Raw genomic sequence first — 17,951 nt, 5'->3', positions numbered from 1 at the left:
TAAAAAAACACTCTCTGCATGAGACACTTAATCGCATTCCTCCGACCTTTCATTGTCAAACGCTCCCACCGTTGTGGTGGTACGGTAATTTGCCAATTGTTGCATAGTTAAGGGAACAGCTATTTTGTTTAATTCAGTTGGAATGATTAAAACCACAATATTCATTTTATGTGTGTGTAGTTTATACAATTTTGGCCTAAAAATTGGTATGTTTGTTTTGTTTGAGGCTCAAAGGATGAATAATGTCAAGAAATATTGATTATTACGGCCATTCAAAAGTCAAATAATTGTACACTGACAAAAACTCAAAATTATACAAATGAAAAACTTTAAACCCTTTAATTATTGCACATTCTCCAATAAACTTAAACTAATGAAAAAGAGCCCTAGAATCGATGTGTTTGTAACAGTGCTTATGATAATTTACGTTGGACCTTTGTTTATGCCGGAATTCTGAAAAAATAATAGCAAATCAGCAAATTATAAACAAAACCAGGCCAACAAATATGGTACGTTGGAAAGAAAATGTTATTGACTGTGCAATAGAGTCGAAGCAATTTATTTGTTCCATTTAATAAACAATTGACTAAAATATGTGTTGTTTAAGGCAAACTGTATGGTACTTAATCATGAGAATTAACTAGAATTATTAAATTTACTATTGTGCCATGAAATTGTAATATTGATTGGAATAAGAAACAGTCTTACAGTCAAACAGTCTAGCATTTATTTTTTAAATGTTTATTCGTTTAGTTCGTGCAAATTGTAATCGTTTCGGCATGTAAGGAATAAAATCTTAAATTAAGTTACTTTATATTCTACCATGCTATCTCTAGGCTTTTTCTTCGTTCTGTTATTCCCAGCCTAGTAGAAGCAAATGTGTTTTATTTCCATCCGTTACTCTTTACTTCTCTCTTCTTTTGTTCTCTATTCTTTTTCACGATTCTTAAAAAAATGATGCACATCATCTTCCGTCTGGCGTTTCAAGGGCGTCTCGAGCCCTGGACAAAGTTCAAACCTCACTCCATCAATTCAAACACGTCGTTTGAGGATATCGTAGGGGAAAAGAGAGAGAAAAAATACCATGAACCATCCCATCCCAAAACGAAAGCGACGCGCGAATGTCTGCACCCAAAAGAAGGAGGATGAAGAAGCTTTTCCCGTGCGGAGCAGATAAAGATGCACACTATTCGCCATCGGAAAAAATGAGCCGTCGGCTTGAAAAGCTTACAAAACCGGCGAGGGAAGGGAAAATATAGCGCAGAAAAGCAGAAGCATGAGATGGCCATTTCCACTCTATGACAGCCAAGATATACTCCACCTTGCCTTTCTGTTGCCCTTTCTTTTTTGCGCTCACTTTCCCGGAAGTGGAAAAGTTTGCGCCACCGTCGCCACCAGCGAAAGCGCAACTTTGCTACCATTGTGTATCGTTTTCGGTGGCGCACCACTATCCAAGAAGTGCATTATTTTTACGACCACAAAGGACACAAACCATCAGCATTCGGTGGCTGGAACTGGAAGACGTTTCGCTTACGGTACGTGGTGATCACAATTTTATGGATAAATATAATAAATTTTATGTGTGGATTGGGCGCGCACACGTGGCACAAAAACGCAATCCACCTCTTATTCCATGAAAACAATCTTTCTGACCGCAAATCATTACGCTTGCTGGCGCGAAAGGAAGGGGACGGGTGTAGTTTTTGCACCCTTTTCCCGATCCATTAATCGTAATCGCCCGCAGTGCTGCCTCTGTGTCTTTCTTTGAGAGGCAAAAAGTGTCCGAGATTTAAAAAGAAAGGAACACAATCGCTCCCAACACGCACATTTGCTCGATCATAATGTTCGCCGCTGAGACGCTTTGGGTCTTTTCTCCCGTTGAAGCCTTGAAACCTTTCAACAGCCATTCATCATACACTTTTCACACTTATGTGTGTGTGTGTGTGTGGAAAAGGAAACTGATACTGATTTTTCCTTTCAGCTTTTGTTCCATAACTTTTAACCACCGTGGAAAGGCGAACAGTGTTTTATACTGGCACTTCTACCCGTGGGAGAAATGACCATTACGTTTCGTTCGGGCGGAACCAAAATGAGGGTTTTGCCCAGGTTCGAAAGAAGAGATGTTTTGCAGTGTCATGACAACACAGGCGGTTCTGGGCATGAATGAAAGAAACAAAAAAATGGACTTGATCATAAATATGATTTTTTACAAGCTTCGAGAAGAATAGCTGCATGGCAGCTTTTCTGTTGGTTAGAAAGAACATTTTCACAAAACGTAGAGCAGCAAAGCTTCTTATTAAAGCACACCCAAACAATAAAACGAAAGCATTAAAATGTACATTGCTGTGCAATACTGTACCATAAGCATGTATTTAGTATGCTCATCCGAGAGCCTCCCATCTGTTACAAAACAGTAATAAAATACCATTGCCATGCTTGCCATTTTTAATCCTCCGCCACAGAAATGCTGACAAATGAGTGTTGATGAAGAAAAGTCCCTCCTGCAACATTCCTCCCTGACGTCTTTTGCACGTTCCCCTGCGAACAATGGGAAAAAATGGAAAATAGTGACAAAACATGCAGCGCCAGCTTATGTGTGGACGCAAAGTAGATGGATCACACAGGAGCTGATTTTCTCGCCAGTGTCAGTATGTTGGGAAGAAGTTAGTTCGTCACGTGGCGGTCGAAACGGTGCCGAGCGCTGGTGAATTTGAATGCGAAGAAAACGTATACATTATTTCGTCAGCAGATGCAGATTGCTTTCTAGTGGTGGGTTTTATGGTAGGCGCAATGAGCGGCTGCCCATCAGTTTAGGGACCCCGTGGATGGCTAGCCCAGCATATATAATACTTTGTAGACTCCCGTGAGGAGCCCCGAGGACACTGGATGATGGGGCTCCGGGACAGAGCTCCTCCCTCCGACCCCTCCCAACGACTCTTCTTAGCGATTAGTGCCCACGGCACCCTAAACCAACCAATGATTGTTTCAATCGTTGCGATTCGGGTCTGCGTTCGGATCACTGTTTGAGGGCCATCATTTAATTCTGTTTCCTCAGCAGCAGCATCACTTGTGGCTCTATAATCATCAACATATCCACCGACTTGGACGATTTTTCAGGTCGGAAAGCTCAGCAAATATTACATCAAACTAGTGATGGGAAAAATGAAGCTTTGATCGAAATCGATTCCGGCTAGCTCCTAATCTTTCTGGAATCGATTCCGGCTAGTTACGATTTTTTTGGAATCGATTGCATCGATTCCGGATAGCAAGTCCGGAATTGGCTTCGGAATCAGAATTGGTTAAAACTCAAATATATATTGCTACACCCGTAGCAACATGTAGGAATTTGAGATAACAGGTTGGCTGATAAGTCCCCGGTCTAACAAAGAAAAACACATTTTTTTGTCAAAATTCGTTTTTATTATTCAACATAGTTCCCTTCAAGAGCGATGCAACGATTATAACGACCTTCCAATTTTTTGATACCATTTTGGTAGTACTCCTTCGGTTTTGCCTCAAAATAGGCCTCAGTTTCGGCGACCACCTCTTCATTGCAGCCAAATTTTTCCCCTGCGAGCATCCTTTTGAGGTCTGAGAACAAGAAAAAGTCGCTGGGGGCCAGATCTGGGGAATACGGTGGGTGGGGAAGCAATTCGAAGCCCAATTCATGAATTTTTGCCATCGTTCTCAATGACTTGGTGCGTTTTCTTGGTGGAAAAAAAGTTAACAAAAGCTGCTTGACAAAAGACGCTAATTGACATACAGACGTCAAATTTTGATACGAATCATTTGAAGGTTGGTACTACAGTGGAGCGCCGTTTATCCGGGCTTCTCGGGACTTGACATCGCCCGGATAAGCAAATAACAATGCGGGCTATAATGCGAGCAAATAACACGGATAATGAGTCAAATGATATATTTTATCATCAATTCCTCATTAGATTTTGGAAAATTTTCTTATTGTTCGATAAAAATTACCCAGTTTTTATCAAATTCATGTTTTTTCACTGAGAATATTTGAAATATGCCATGAATTATAGTGTTTTTTGTTAAGACAATGTGCTCTTATAACCGCTTTTTCAAATACCCTCCGCAGAACGCAATGTCACCTTTGTATTGAACTGTCATTTCTCAACAGCACGGATAAACGGAAAGCCGGATAAAAGGTACCCGGATAAACGGCGCTCCACTGTATATAAAAATAATATGCATTTAGCACTAGCGGCGCCATCTATGTGTAAGACCGGGGACTTATCAGCCAACCTGTTTTCAATTGCGTAGATCATGAGGCGTTTCGAAGCCATTGGTCTAAAGCCATTAATTTAATTCGGTAAAAGTTGAGCTTAATTTTTGTATAATACTAGCGTTTGTAAAACCAATGCCCTAGAACAGGGGTCTCCAAACTTTTCAGTTCGCGGGCCGCATTGCTTCACAATCAACGTTGTTGAGGGCCATTTTGACGCTACCTTTAGAATGAGTGGAACTTCAATTCTCGTTTTAATAAGAAAATACTATCAAAATATATCAAATTTCTGCAGCTTTATTTTGTTGAATCTTAATTTTCGTCTTTCAGAAGTAAAAAAATAAATTTTGATTAATTAGTCAGAAAAGAAAGCTATTTAATTATACCTTTACCCATTCATCGCGGGCCGCATTAAAGGCTCTTGATGGCCGCAAGCGGCCCGTGGGCCGTAGTTTGGAGACCCCTGCCCTAGAACTTCAAACGTTTTGGAATCGTATTACGAATGCAAAAAATGCAACCACGTATTTGTTACGACGTTGACAACAGGATTCTTTCTTTTGCCCAAAGCTGCTAAAAATCAAACTATTGCAAGTGTTTTTTAAACAGTCAGATTTATTATTTATGGCGCTAGAAAATCCGTCACTTGTGTTGTCGCTTTTGCTGAAAGAGTGATCTTTATCTTTCATTTAGCCTCGATCGGGACACTTCGGGAATGCTCGGCCCGCTCAATGGTGGATGCTGACCACACTTAACCTTTTCTGTGTCGCCCTTTTTAGAGGAATAACAGTAATTAATGCGCTGCCAGCAAATCGATCGTTAGTAATTATAAAAATCTATATATTGTTAATTTGCCAATGTCTATTGCGTAATAGAACCATTTTGAATGAACGTTTTAGAAAAGCTGATAATTTATATGCATTGTGCAAGTGTGCAATTGGGTGGTGTGTAACAGTTCGAAAATTGTCCTACTGTCTCTTGGCGTGTTGCATAGCGCCGATATCCAGTTTTTCATTTTATTAATGTATTTTTTATAAAAATAAATGAAAACAAATGAACAAGATGCTATTGATGCTACCCCTCCACCCTTTGATGAGCGACTTTTTTCATCTTTTTAAATACTTTAAATGAATTAGGAAAAATCATTTTCCAGAAAGATCTTCGTACACTTCGATGGCGTTCAGATCTAAAAGAATAGTTCAAAAGCACAGAATATTGAAATATGAAATTTCCTCGGCATTTCCACAACACATGTTCATGAGCTACTCACTTGTATCATAATAGTCATACACAACCACATACGCCGGACGCTTCAGTGCCACCTTGAAGCGTTTGTAGGCGGATACGGTGAAACAGTTCCGCTCGGAGCCCATACTGTTGTAGTACAAAACGACCGAAGTGCCACCGTAACGGATTTCAATGTGCTGTGAAAGAAAGGCCAAGTTGATTGAATGAAAATTTCAAGTATCCTACGTACCAAACATAGCAATAATCTTACCTGTATCGGATTCTCCGTCGTCTGCTCGCTAATCGGATTGCGATCAACCGCGTAACCGCTCGGTAATGTCACCTCGATGAGTGCCATGTTCGATCGACTGTCACGCAGAGTGGGGATATAGTTGGCACACACATTCAGCCTCAACTCATTGTCAGAGCTAGTGTTCTGTTTCAGCAAGTCTAGCTGGAATCGATGCTCAAAGTTCATGAGATTTAAGCTATATCGATAAAAAACCTCCAGAAACCCAGCCCCAACACCCGCTACGTTGATTTCGAGCATTTTTATGTCCTGCGGTATGGTTATGTTAATTGCATCGCTGGCATATGAGTCAAAACGGAACCATTTCGTATTCTTCTTGTACCTCACCTGTACATGATAATCGTTCCGATTAGGAGCTACCTTTTTCGCTATGCTGGACAGCGCTTTGAGACGTATATAGGTATTTTGTTGCCCAGAAACACTGTCTATTTCGCTTCTCTGATTCACCAACCATCGCATTATTGGCAAAGCTCCTAGCAACTTGTTGGCCACCACATGCGATAGCAGAGCAAAAGACGTTGCCTCTACGCTGTTTGACGTGTTCCAATATCGTTCCGCTCCATTATTTGTGATGGTTGACATATCGATCAGCTTTTCGAACGCAGCGTTCTTCAGGCTGTGCCCGTACAACATCATCGCATAGGTCGCTATCGCCAAATCATTTGCACTAGTGATTAACTCCAATTGCTTGCTTAGAAACCTCATGCCCATTTCTATCACCGGAGCCTGCTTGACTTTGGCGCTTTCGTTTTCTAGCATGGCTGCCAATACGTAGGATGTCAGTGCTATTTCACTACGTTTATAGTGCGGATCGGACTCGGCTTCTTTGAAACTTCCGAAACGTTGCTGTCGAGAGGCAAGCCAGTCAAATGCTTTCTCTAATTTAACATTACTTGTCTGGCGCACATTCTTGGGTGCAGTATTCAGCGTATTGGCTACAAATGCAGTATAAAATATCTTGCTAACAGTATTCTGCACGCTATCAAATAAACCATTCGAATTCAAGCAAGTCATTAGCAGCATATACTCTTTACTCAACACATTAACTGCATTTTCGGGAAGATTCTGTTCTTTGGGTCCACATGCAATCAGATAATCAGTGACAGCAAAATTAAGTGCTAATCTTATCACATTCTTACATGTAGGCGTTACAGTACGAAGATCATTTAAATTTTCTTTGACCTTAATCAGTAAGTTGGCTGCGGGGACAATATCATGTGATTTTAATGTGCTGGCTGCAACAATATTTTGTTGAATACTCACGATTGATTCTGAGCTCGATCTCTATCGATCCGTTATCGGCCTTTTTATCGATGTTTGGTTTAACCAAAAACTCTCGATTCTGGTGTGTGTCCCAGAAAAAGCCGAACGATTCAATTCCTGACTGTACCAAGCTTTCTGGCATAACTCGTATCACCTTCTCCAGTGCATCCGTTGCAAGTCCAATGGCTATAGAGGCTTTCACACGAACCATCATCTCACCAAGCTTCTTTGCTTTTACTAGAAATGATACAGGTTTTCCCACCTTTGGAGGTACACTCACCGATTTGGTGTAGCTTACGTCTAGAACCAAAAAGTGAAGTTTAGTATTATATTGTCTTTATTCCCTTTGATACTTACTTCAAATCGAACGTCCGATGAACTCCATCTCGTTGTTCTCATTATACAGCGTCACGTCAACGGTGTACTCTTCTTGAAGGTTGCTGATAACAATAAATTGTATCTCGATCGCCTCACCTCGCTTGATTGAATATGGTAAGCTTTCCATAACGATCAACGGCTGCACTGTTGTGAGCTCGATCGGTTTCTTAATGATGCCCAACCCGTACACGGGATCGATCGAGAAGCCCGTCAGATACCAGGAGGTCGTTGTATCCGGTACAACCTCAATCATCTTGAGACTACCGGAACTTCCAATGATCCCAGTTTTCCACAGCCATGATTCTAGAAACTGTTTCCTGAACACCGTTCCGTCCGCCTTCTGTCCACTGCGTGCCGATTTATCATTGGATTCATCAAACATAATATTATCCATTCTGGCAAACAAGCCCATGTTCTAAAATACGAATCAATCGAAGTAATTTTTTTAAATTTAAAATCTCACTGTATACTTCATGCTAAAATCTGATATTTACGTGAAACAGGTCGAATTCATTTGTATCATATGAATGGAACCCATCAAACACCTGCCCAATGTCCTCCCAGAACAGGTCGTGGTTCTTGTTGAACAACAGCAAGGCTTTGTCATACGCAGCCAACCCAACGTACGCTCCTGGGCGCCCAGACACGTTCAGCTCGATTTGTCGTCCCGGCTTGATCTCTTGCTCGTCAATGCTTAAATCAAACTGTTTTCATACTACACGAATAAGCAATTCTTCAAACAACATACTTTACACAATGGCCACTTACGTTATTACGAAACCCTTGGAAATCAATATCCACAATATCGTTCACCATCGTACGATTCACTAGGGTAGCGACAAGGATTTTCGCCTTCGGAATCATCTTTTCAGTAGCGTTTAGTTGCAGCGAGTACTTCTTTTGCCTGTTTGGTCTCATAAAGCCTGCATCGATGATGTTGCCCTGTGACGCAACATAGTACACGAAGAATTTCATACGCTCCGTGCACGTCACCGTGAAGCGCATCAATTTGTTCAGTTTGATGCTAGAACAAGTCAGGTTATACTGTACATTACACTGCCTGTTTCACGTTTTAGCTGGTCTTTACTCACGGTGATTTCAGCTCTATTTTAATGTAAGCATTTGTAGCGAATTCATCTCTGTCTAGATTGTGTTCGAAGACAAATTCATCATTATTATTTACAAACTGCAAAATGAGTAAAGATTTATAATTATATTTCATTAAATCAACAAAATTTGTAACACTAACGCTAACATCCATTGATTCGATATCCTCATTTGGTTGCAACTCGAGCTTAATCAATCCATCATTATCACTCGTTGCTGTCGTTTCGAATCCTATACCGGATACCTCCACTTTACCGGTAATGCCTGTGGCTGGCGTTCCATCATGGTGTGTAAACTGAAGCACACACTTGAACGGAATTCCCGGGTGAAAATGAGGGCTCTCTTTGATCAACTCTACTCGGTACGCATGCTTGTATACCGTTATTTGTGACAGCTTCACCACTGTACGATCTGTGGAAAGAATATTAGACATCACTAACAGTTTTCTAAGTGGTAATGAGCTCGACACTTACTTGTGTACTGCTCGATGAACGTCACCTTGACTTGTACATCCTGCTGATCTGCATCCAATGCAAAATTGTCAAAGCGCAACTCTACCTGTTCCATTCCGTACACAGTCAGTTCTTTTTTCTGATTTAGCTTATCGTCGTCTAGGTATAGCTCCACCTTGGCCACTCCTTGCACTGGCTTACAAAAGTGATAGTACGCTTCGATTGTAAGATTCACAGCTTGATGCTCTTCCAGTGGAATCACCGATGGCATGACCTGCACGTCGAACGTTGACAACACATACTCCTTCACCTCAAACGTCTTTGACACAAGCTCTTCTCCCTCCACCTGCACCAAGATATTCCAGATTCCGAGCATTGGAGTAGGTGCTATCTGCAGATCGCCCTCAAACACACCGGCATACAGTTTTGCCGTGGACCATTTTCGAATCACATTGCGCTGAGGATCTTCTATAGTCACATGAACCGACTTGACCCTCGCCGGTGGCTTCAGCTCCGTGTCCAGCACGATCACACGGAAGTTCACCGTATTGCCAGGATTGAATACGGGCTTATCGACCTGTATTAGCCCCGATATCGATTTGCTGAGATACACCAGCTCTGCCTCCTGGTGAAAACTGAAGCCTTGCTGTCCATCGATGGTAATTTTGTAGTTCCCTTTAGCCAGATCCTCGGGCATCTGCAAAGGATCGTAAGTTTCATTCGTCAGCCTTATATCCAAACAGTATTCTCACTTCCTACATTGATGTTTATGATTCGGTTCGTATTGCGTCGCACGTCGACCGTCTTGGTAAAGTTTAACACACTTAAACCATTATCAGTTTCGCCTTCTAGCTTCACTATCAAGTCCACTTTAGTTTGGTTTGAGTTAAAGTTGCTGATCACTAGTGTGTATTCCTGGTTGGTCCGGATATATTTCGGACCTACGACTAACACCCTAGAAAAGAATGTTTCAATTTGCAATGTCCAATTGATGAATTTGCACAGCTTTTTTAGCACTTTTGTTCCTACCCATGAGCAGCACCGATGCAGATTATCACGCTGAATAGTCGTGACCTTATGAACTGCCACATGGTTGATTTGAATGTCTTGGAATCAGTCTTCTTTGGATGTTGTCGACGATTGAAGTGAATTATGAACCTAAAGTGTTATACGATGAAATCTTTTATTTACACTTTTTATTACGCGACGAATAACACCGTTAGACGAGCCAGAATCCTCTGTCTTGCTCCGGACGATCGCGGCTTTATATACTCTCCTTGACCCTTGTGTGAGAGAGAAAAACATTTGCCTTCCTTGTCTATATCTGATAAACCATCTACAGTCTCTACAGGTCGTTTGCATTGCTATCGGTGAAGCTGTGCTGTTATTATTGGGGATTTCCCACTCACAAATCATACCTCATGAACAATCCGCTTGGCAAGAGTAAACGACTTTTGTGCCTCTCGTTACCACTGCTCCATACTTTGATGCAATCGCGTTGCACACATCCCATTACATGACCAAACGCTCACACTATCGAGGTGTTGATAAAAAATCACCATCTGCATGAGACACATAATCGCATTCCTCCGAATCCTCCATTGCCGAATGTTCCCACCGTTGTGGTGATAAGGAAATTTGCCAATTGTTGCCTACTTAAGGGAACAGCGTTTTTTTATGTAATTGAAATGGATGAAACCATAATATTCATTTATTGTTTATTTTCTATACATCATTTCCGTTTAAATTGTTACGGTGATTGGAATATCACTGTACAAATTGTACTAAATTTTCTGCGCTATTTCCTACGCTATGTCTTATACTAATTCCTACGCTGCACATTTACTGTCGGGTATAGTTTGTCAACTGGAACTGGAATTGTACCCGTTTTAGACCTGAACTAGGTTCAAGTATCGTTCCGAATCCGAATCCGGAACAATTCCTGTAACTGTTCTTTAAAATAAATGAAATTGGGAGCTATTTCAGGATCAGCATAGGATTATGATCGGTTCCAGGACTGGTAGGTGTTCAGTATCAGGTTCAGGTTATTTATGGGTTTACTTTCAGTTTCAAGACTGATCTGGGTTCATGATAGGTTCCAAGACCAGTGATTCCAGGACCCGATGACCGGTTCCAGGACCTGTATGGGATCATGATTGGTTCCTGGACCAGTATGGATTCATTATAAGTTTTAGGATCTTTATGGGTTCATGATTAGTTCCAGGACCGTTATGGGTTTATGATAGGTTCCGGAACCGAAATGGGTTCATGATCGGTTCCAGGGTCTGTATGGGTTCATGATCGATTCCAGGGCCGTTATGGGTTCATGATAGGTTCCAGGACCAGTATGGGTTAAGCATTGGTTCCAGGGCTAGTATGGGTTCATGATAGGATGCAAGGCCTGTATGGGTTCATCATAGGTTGGACCAGTATGGGTACATGATAGATTCCAGGGGCAGTACGTGTGCATTGTGCATTTTTCATTGTGTGGTTTTTCAGGCTGTAGAAGACCGGTTGGTAGCCAGTATCCTTGCGCGCAACTCAGCTTCCATGCTATTGTCGTTGCTGACCTTTGACCCAAGATAGGTGAATTCTGGGACGACTTCAAAAGTGCGTTCACCTATCTGTACGTCACGCCTGCGTAGATTCTGATTATTTATTGGTAGGCCCGCTGATGTTGCCACCATCAGTTTGGTCTTTGCCTCGTTTATCTGCAATCCGAGGTTCTCTGCCGCCTGCTCGATCCCTTGGTAAGCTTCTGCTACATAGGAGAGCCGCAGACCAATGATGTCTGTATCATCAGCGTGTGCCAGGATCTGGTTTGACTTATATAAGATGGTTCCCGTAGTCTCGACCCTCGAGTCGCGGTTGGCCCTCTCTAGCGCCAGGTTGAATAGGAGACAGGCAAGTTCGTCCCCCTGGCGCAGACTCTTGGTGGTAGCAAAAGGTCCTGAGAGTTTTCCATCCACCCTCATCTTTCAAGTGACGTTGGTCATAGTCATTCGAACTAGCCTTATGAGTTTGGCCGGGATTCCAAATCTGATCAGTGGTTGATTTTCCGTTTCAGAATCCTCTTTGATAGTTTCCGACTATCTCTGCGACGTGCGGGACAAGGCATCAGGGAGAATATTTTATAGACAGTATTCAACACCGTAATACTCCTGTAGTTGTTGCAGTCCAACCTATCTCCCTTCTTGTATATGGGGTAGATGATGCCGAGATTCCAATCACAAGGCATCGATTCGCTATCCCACACCTCAGTAACAATTTGATGAATCTCGTTTTCTAGTCGTGGACCTCCATCCTTGACCAGTTCAGCTGCAATTCCGTCGGTTCCGGGTGCCTTGTTATTTTTCAGCCAACGTTCGTGTTTCTTCTATGCTAGGTAGCAGTAGCATGACAGTGAAATCTTGAGTGAAATGAACTTATTGAAGGAATATGGAAATCCCGGAGCTGATTCTGATATAGGAGCCGGTTTAATTTTGGAATAGGCCGTGTCCGGTGCCAATTCCGAATCCATTTCAAATTTTGGAGCCGATACCGTTGGCGAATCTGGTGCCGATTCCGTTTTCGATTTCGGAATGGAATACACTTCAGAATCTGGAGCAGATTCCGATTCCAATTCTGGAGACAGAATCGAAGTCAGGTAGTTCCGATTCCGAGCTTCCAGTATTGCAAAAAACGGAGTTTTCGTTTGTTTCTTATTGCAATACAGTAAAATCATACTTTTTTCGCATTTTTTGGCCACTGTCGCTCCCGCTAACGATTCGACGACCTTCCTTTAAACTGGTGACATATTCGGAAAAATTAATATTCAGCAGCCGTAATTCTTTTCCCTCGTCCCTTGCGTATGTTGCCACTGTGACGGGACAGTGGGAAAGAAGAGGCGAACAATTTTCAAGCTTCTAATCTCCATTCGGGCGTCCCTACCGGGCGGATGCCACGGCACAAGACTGTGTTTACTGTGCTCGCGAACCATCCACTCGAGTCATACATTTTCCACGCGCGGTGGGTGGAACTTTTGTTTGTCGATATTTTTTGTCGAGTATTGCACCCACCTACCCCATACCCATCCCACCATCAAAGCTTACCGTCTCCCACTCTTTTCCTGTGTGCCGTCTGTCTTTCGGTTTCGGCTCGCGCTTATCATAAGTCGTGTCTGGGCAGGCTCCCTTCGTTTACTAGGCATCGAACAAACATGTGTGTTGGTGTGTGTGTGGGACGAGTGAGGCGGGCTAGCCAAGCCATCGGATGGAGTGATAAGGCCGTATAATTTTTTGCTTCTTCGTTTGCAAAGGTTGGTTTTAGAGACTATCGGGCCTGAAGAATTCGTTTTGCATTTTTTATGAATTTAAATTGAGCCTATGGATGGGCATGGGTTGCGGAGGCACACGCCACAACTCGAGCCTCCGAGGGCGAGGACTTTGCGTGGCTTACGGAACAAAGTGCTTGGGAGTTGTGGCGTTGGCTTCTTTGTTCTTCACTCGACAATCACTCACTCTCTCTCTTTCTCTCTTTTGCTCTATCAGCAAAGGACCCGAACATCCGACCAAACGGGGAGGCTTAGATTTAATAATGCTGAGGTTATTTTCTGGTGGGTGATGGAAGATAATGCCAAATTATGAAGCCAGAGGCCTGACTTAGAACGGCACGAGATGTTGGGTGGTGGTGATGGTGGTGAAAAATCTCAAAAGTCCGGATTAGGAGATCGAGTCGCTCGGGCAGCAACATTTTTGGGGAAGAATAATTAAATTGTATAGGCTTCATAAATATGGATCAATACCGACCATCGGTCGGCTGATGTATACCTGTGTGTGTGCGAACCGCCGAAGCGGAAGGCAGTGGCTGTGGAAGCAGTCGAGAGGGGAAAAATTATGCTCCGATAATCGCATTTATCGAAAAATCCGCACCGAACCGCTCCATTGGGCACGTGGAGGAAAAATAAAGTTAAGGCTTTTTGGTGCTTGCGTTACTGTTTATGGCTATTACGGACTGCAAGCTTGCTATCGAGAAACCCCCCTTGACATGGTAAAATGGTTCTAAGCTTCAGAAGAATTGTGCAGATTGTGTGGTTTTGAGTAGAAGTTTTCTTTTGCGTGAAGGACAGTAAATTTTTTGGCTCATGCCATCATTTGTTTGTGTCCTTTAAAGGGTTTGGAAGGGAAAGGAAGGATTTTTTGTGAATGTTCGTAGATGAAAGAAGCAGCTGGTAATAGGGAAAGGGACACCACTCAGCTTCTCCACTCGTGCTAAAGTAACGAGCAATATCAATTCAATTATTTTCAGCATCACTTGATATTCTCCAAAATAAAAAAAAGCTTACACATTGGAACAGTTTGCTTCGTGTGTGTGTGTGTTTGTTTGTGTAAGTCTTTGTGTGGTTGTCATCTTGTAAGCCCGGAAATGTCATCTCCGTGTGCCGTACCGTACCGTGCGGGTAGGTCAGTTTGTTAAAACCCTTCATGCACCACGACGAAGTGCAACGAACGAACGGACGGACGCGCTTGTTCGATGGCCACAATCAAGCTGTGTCAACGCAATAAACCTGCAGCAGCTACTGGACCTAACCCCGATATCGCGTCCTAATATCCGCTCCGGAGGTTCGATTGTTTCATTCCCACACACACACATACACGTACATGCTCGATCGTCGTGAAAAGTTCAACATGACACAAAGCTACACCGGGGCAAATTGCAATCATTCGCTTTTCGCATTACTGGTTTTTTTTACCACCCAACAACTCAACAACCAGCTGCGAAGAAAAGTCAAACCGGATACTTTCTTGTGCTGGCAGTTTGTTTGTTTGACAATCGAAATAAATAAGCGACGAACCAGTGGACGAGTGCTGGGTGCACAAGGGGCACGAAAAGTCCATGCGGGAAATATATATGTATCGTCACCGGTTTTGCGTGCACAAGTTGGTTGTGGAGAGAATAAAACAAAACCCACCCCGAAACGCCACCCTAAAACCCCCCAGGCTCAAAGAACACTTCAGAAGCGGACGGTGGAAAAGCAGCATGGAGGATCTGTTTGTGTTGTCGTAGAACTATTCGTAGGAGTTTTCTAATTACTATAATGAAGATAGAACATTTGCACAGTGAAAACCGGGTTCACAGGACATAAAGGGAACTAGGCTGTGATGGGGAGGGGCTTCCCTCATTCGCCTTTTCGCAGCGAAGGCATACACTCTTTTCCACTCCTTATTTATTGCCAGGTGCGAGCACCTGCAAAGTGCACATGCATTGCCGGTCCGGCAATATAATGTTAAGCAAACGGAACGGCAGGCAAATGCATACAATATTTGTGTGCCTGTGTGCTTACAAACAGTGCGACGAGTACACACAACTTTCGCCTTTCCGTAGCTCCCCGCTTCAAAGCATTTCCTCCTCAGTCCTGGGCCTTGGTTGCTCTCTCTCTAAAGGCAGAACGTTTTAGCGCATCGAGCGTAAAAGGGTAAACTTTGACGGGCGGAGAAATAAAACAAACATAGCATTTGGGGGTAAATCAAATTAAAATGTGTGCCTTTTTCCGGATTGGGGGAGATTTTTTTTGCACTGCCAAGTGCTCATTTGCAGGTGGATGGTTTGCGTGTGTGTATGTGTTTAAACAAGTCGGATCTGTTGGAGCAGGAAAAGTGTGAATAGTGTTTTCAACGAATCGTGTTTTAAAGCACTGAACGCACTAGTAGAATGTTTGGCAGGAAAATAGCGTTTTTACGGGAAAACAGACTCTTGCTCTTATTAAATGAATTAAATAAAATAACTTTCCGAAGTGTTTTTTGATGATAAAATGCATCATTTTCTTGTGATTTGCTCTTCCTATGCAAACACTTCATTCCAAGTTGAAGATAAACTGTTACAAGCTTTGTGGTTATATGTTACAGGGAAAGGGTTCGTCGGTGAAAGGCTTCAAACACCTCCGATCCCTTTCATGCCAACAGGTCTCCCGGTTTGCCGGGCGAAAAAAAACTGCAATCATTACCTCCGATCGCTCGCAGCCGGTGCGTGTGATTGGTTTGGTTTCCGAGGTTCGGTTTCGTATGCAAATAAGCGCTCGGTACAAGTGTTGTAAGGAGGAGTCGTGGCTGGCTGGCTTAGAAACATGCATGAATGAATTATACGCGTTCGGCACAACATGCGCCCGACAAACGAAGGCGACGACGACGGTTTTTAGCTCTCCCAAACACACACACACACGTACGTTGGTCTTGAAAGAATAACACTTTTCCAATCGACTTAACACGTAAATATACAACAAAGCAGTGTATAAACATAATGGATGAGGGAAAATCGCTTACCACCCAGCCACGCGGTAGGGGCCGACTCGGCAAGGTGGGTGCCTTAACCTTTTGCGTGGTTTAGAGCCACTGGGTGGAGCGCATAGAAGAGGAGGCAGGAATCATGCAGGGGTAGGAAAAACGGCTTCAAATAAACGGGTAAGCCACACTGGCTTCTTGTTCATTGGAACGGGTTTTCCCGAAAGTGGGCTTGTGCGTTGACGTTAAATAAATAGCACGATTTGGATGTCTGCGGTCGCTGTTGGGTTTTAAAGCATGAATGTATGTATTTTGGTGGTGACATATTTCTTCCCCCAAAGCATGTGTAAGAACTCAGTGTTTAGTTAAATCTTTGAAAATAAAAGTATTATGATGTTTTTGTATATTATCTCAAGTATTTGTCACCTTTTTTTGTTAACTGTGTGATACCATTAATCCACTATATTTTACGTTACATTTTTTTATCATGCTATTATTTTTATTATGCAATATATTCCTGGTTAGTTTTATGAAATTTTAAAATTTTCCAAACAATATCTTTTGATAGTATACTGTTATTTATTATTGGTAATATATTGTTTGCTTCATTTTCTCAATTGCATATGAATCGGATTACTTATGCATTTCCATGTGAATAATTAATGATGTCTACAGTTCACTCCGTCAATTTATTTTTATTTCATTTATTTTATGTGTAACTATTTACAAAGACTGTTTCTTTTATTATTGTTTTCATTATTTATTTTACTTCTCATTTAACTCGTCATGAATAATCATTCGTTGTGATCATTATAAATATATATATATATATATATTTTTTTGATATTAAATCGAGCCTTATGAGGCATTTCCGATTTTTTATCTGTAACCCGTAATTAAGTTCGGTTACAGGGCTTCACGACGAAATTCCAAATGCCTTATAATTGATCACGAACCAACACCAGTCCTGAAACTTTGACTGAACCCGCACCGAGCCTGCAGCGAATGCTGAACCCATACCAGTCCTGGAACCGATACTGAACTCATACTGTATATCAGCTGTGTCAAACTCATTTCACCAGAGGGCCACAAGAACAAATTTTCAGTGATTCGCGATTCGTTAAGTTGAAAACAAAGAATATACCCCAACACACACTACATAATTTTACAAAATATTTCGTAAAATACGGATTCTTCTTCTAAACCACGCACAATGTACACTTGAACACTTTGAGCTAGAAAACAATCGAAAAATAGGTTCAAATACGAAAAAGGGTATTTCTCTCGGTGGGTAATGTAAAAAAAAGGTGGTATCATTACGACAAAACCGAAAGATGATCCAGATCCAAAACCGAAAGATGCAACATTACAAGATCGGAACAGTGCAGAGGCGTTTGGAGCCGTACGAAGCAATTCAGAGCCAACCGAAGCCCCTACTCGGCCGTTGACGGCGTTGAGAGTGTCAAAATTGATAGAACGGACTGGATCCAAGTCTGGCTGCAGACTAGCGGTTCCGGGCGGTACCGGACGACTCTAACGGGTTCAGATGACTCCGGGATGACTCCGGACGGAACTGTCGGTATGATTTGGCCGGAGTTTTAGCCAGAGTAGCGATGATTGGAAATGTGTTTGAGCCGTAGGTGCGATTACGACAACCTATCACTGGTTTTTGCATAGTTTCCAAGTGTCTGTATGAAGTTCTTTTCATTCCTATTTCA

At 42.3% G+C, this 17,951-nt stretch overlaps 2 protein-coding genes across 4 annotated transcripts in view; one reads left to right on the top strand and one right to left on the bottom strand.

Annotated features, from left to right (window-relative positions):
* Positions 1 to 17,951, top strand: part of LOC120900919 — a 286,191-nt gene that overhangs the window by 235,842 nt on the left and 32,398 nt on the right. The window lies entirely within an intron of this gene.
* On the bottom strand, positions 5,349 to 10,197 carry LOC120900927 (CD109 antigen-like). Its single transcript, XM_040308541.1, is given in 12 exon segments — positions 5,349 to 5,426; positions 5,511 to 5,664; positions 5,739 to 6,976; positions 7,041 to 7,340; positions 7,398 to 7,833; positions 7,913 to 8,122; positions 8,187 to 8,442; positions 8,510 to 8,604; positions 8,668 to 8,936; positions 8,999 to 9,674; positions 9,737 to 9,932; positions 10,007 to 10,197. Coding segments are annotated over 12 exon segments (3,936 nt in total). The 5' UTR covers positions 10,069 to 10,197; the 3' UTR covers positions 5,349 to 5,382.

This window comes from Anopheles arabiensis, chromosome 3 (assembly GCF_016920715.1).
Source record: "Anopheles arabiensis isolate DONGOLA chromosome 3, AaraD3, whole genome shotgun sequence".
NCBI classification, from domain to species: Eukaryota; Metazoa; Arthropoda; class Insecta; order Diptera; family Culicidae; genus Anopheles; species Anopheles arabiensis.
The sequence above is the reverse complement of the archived record's forward strand: the minus strand, read 5'-3'. Positions and strand labels throughout refer to the sequence as shown.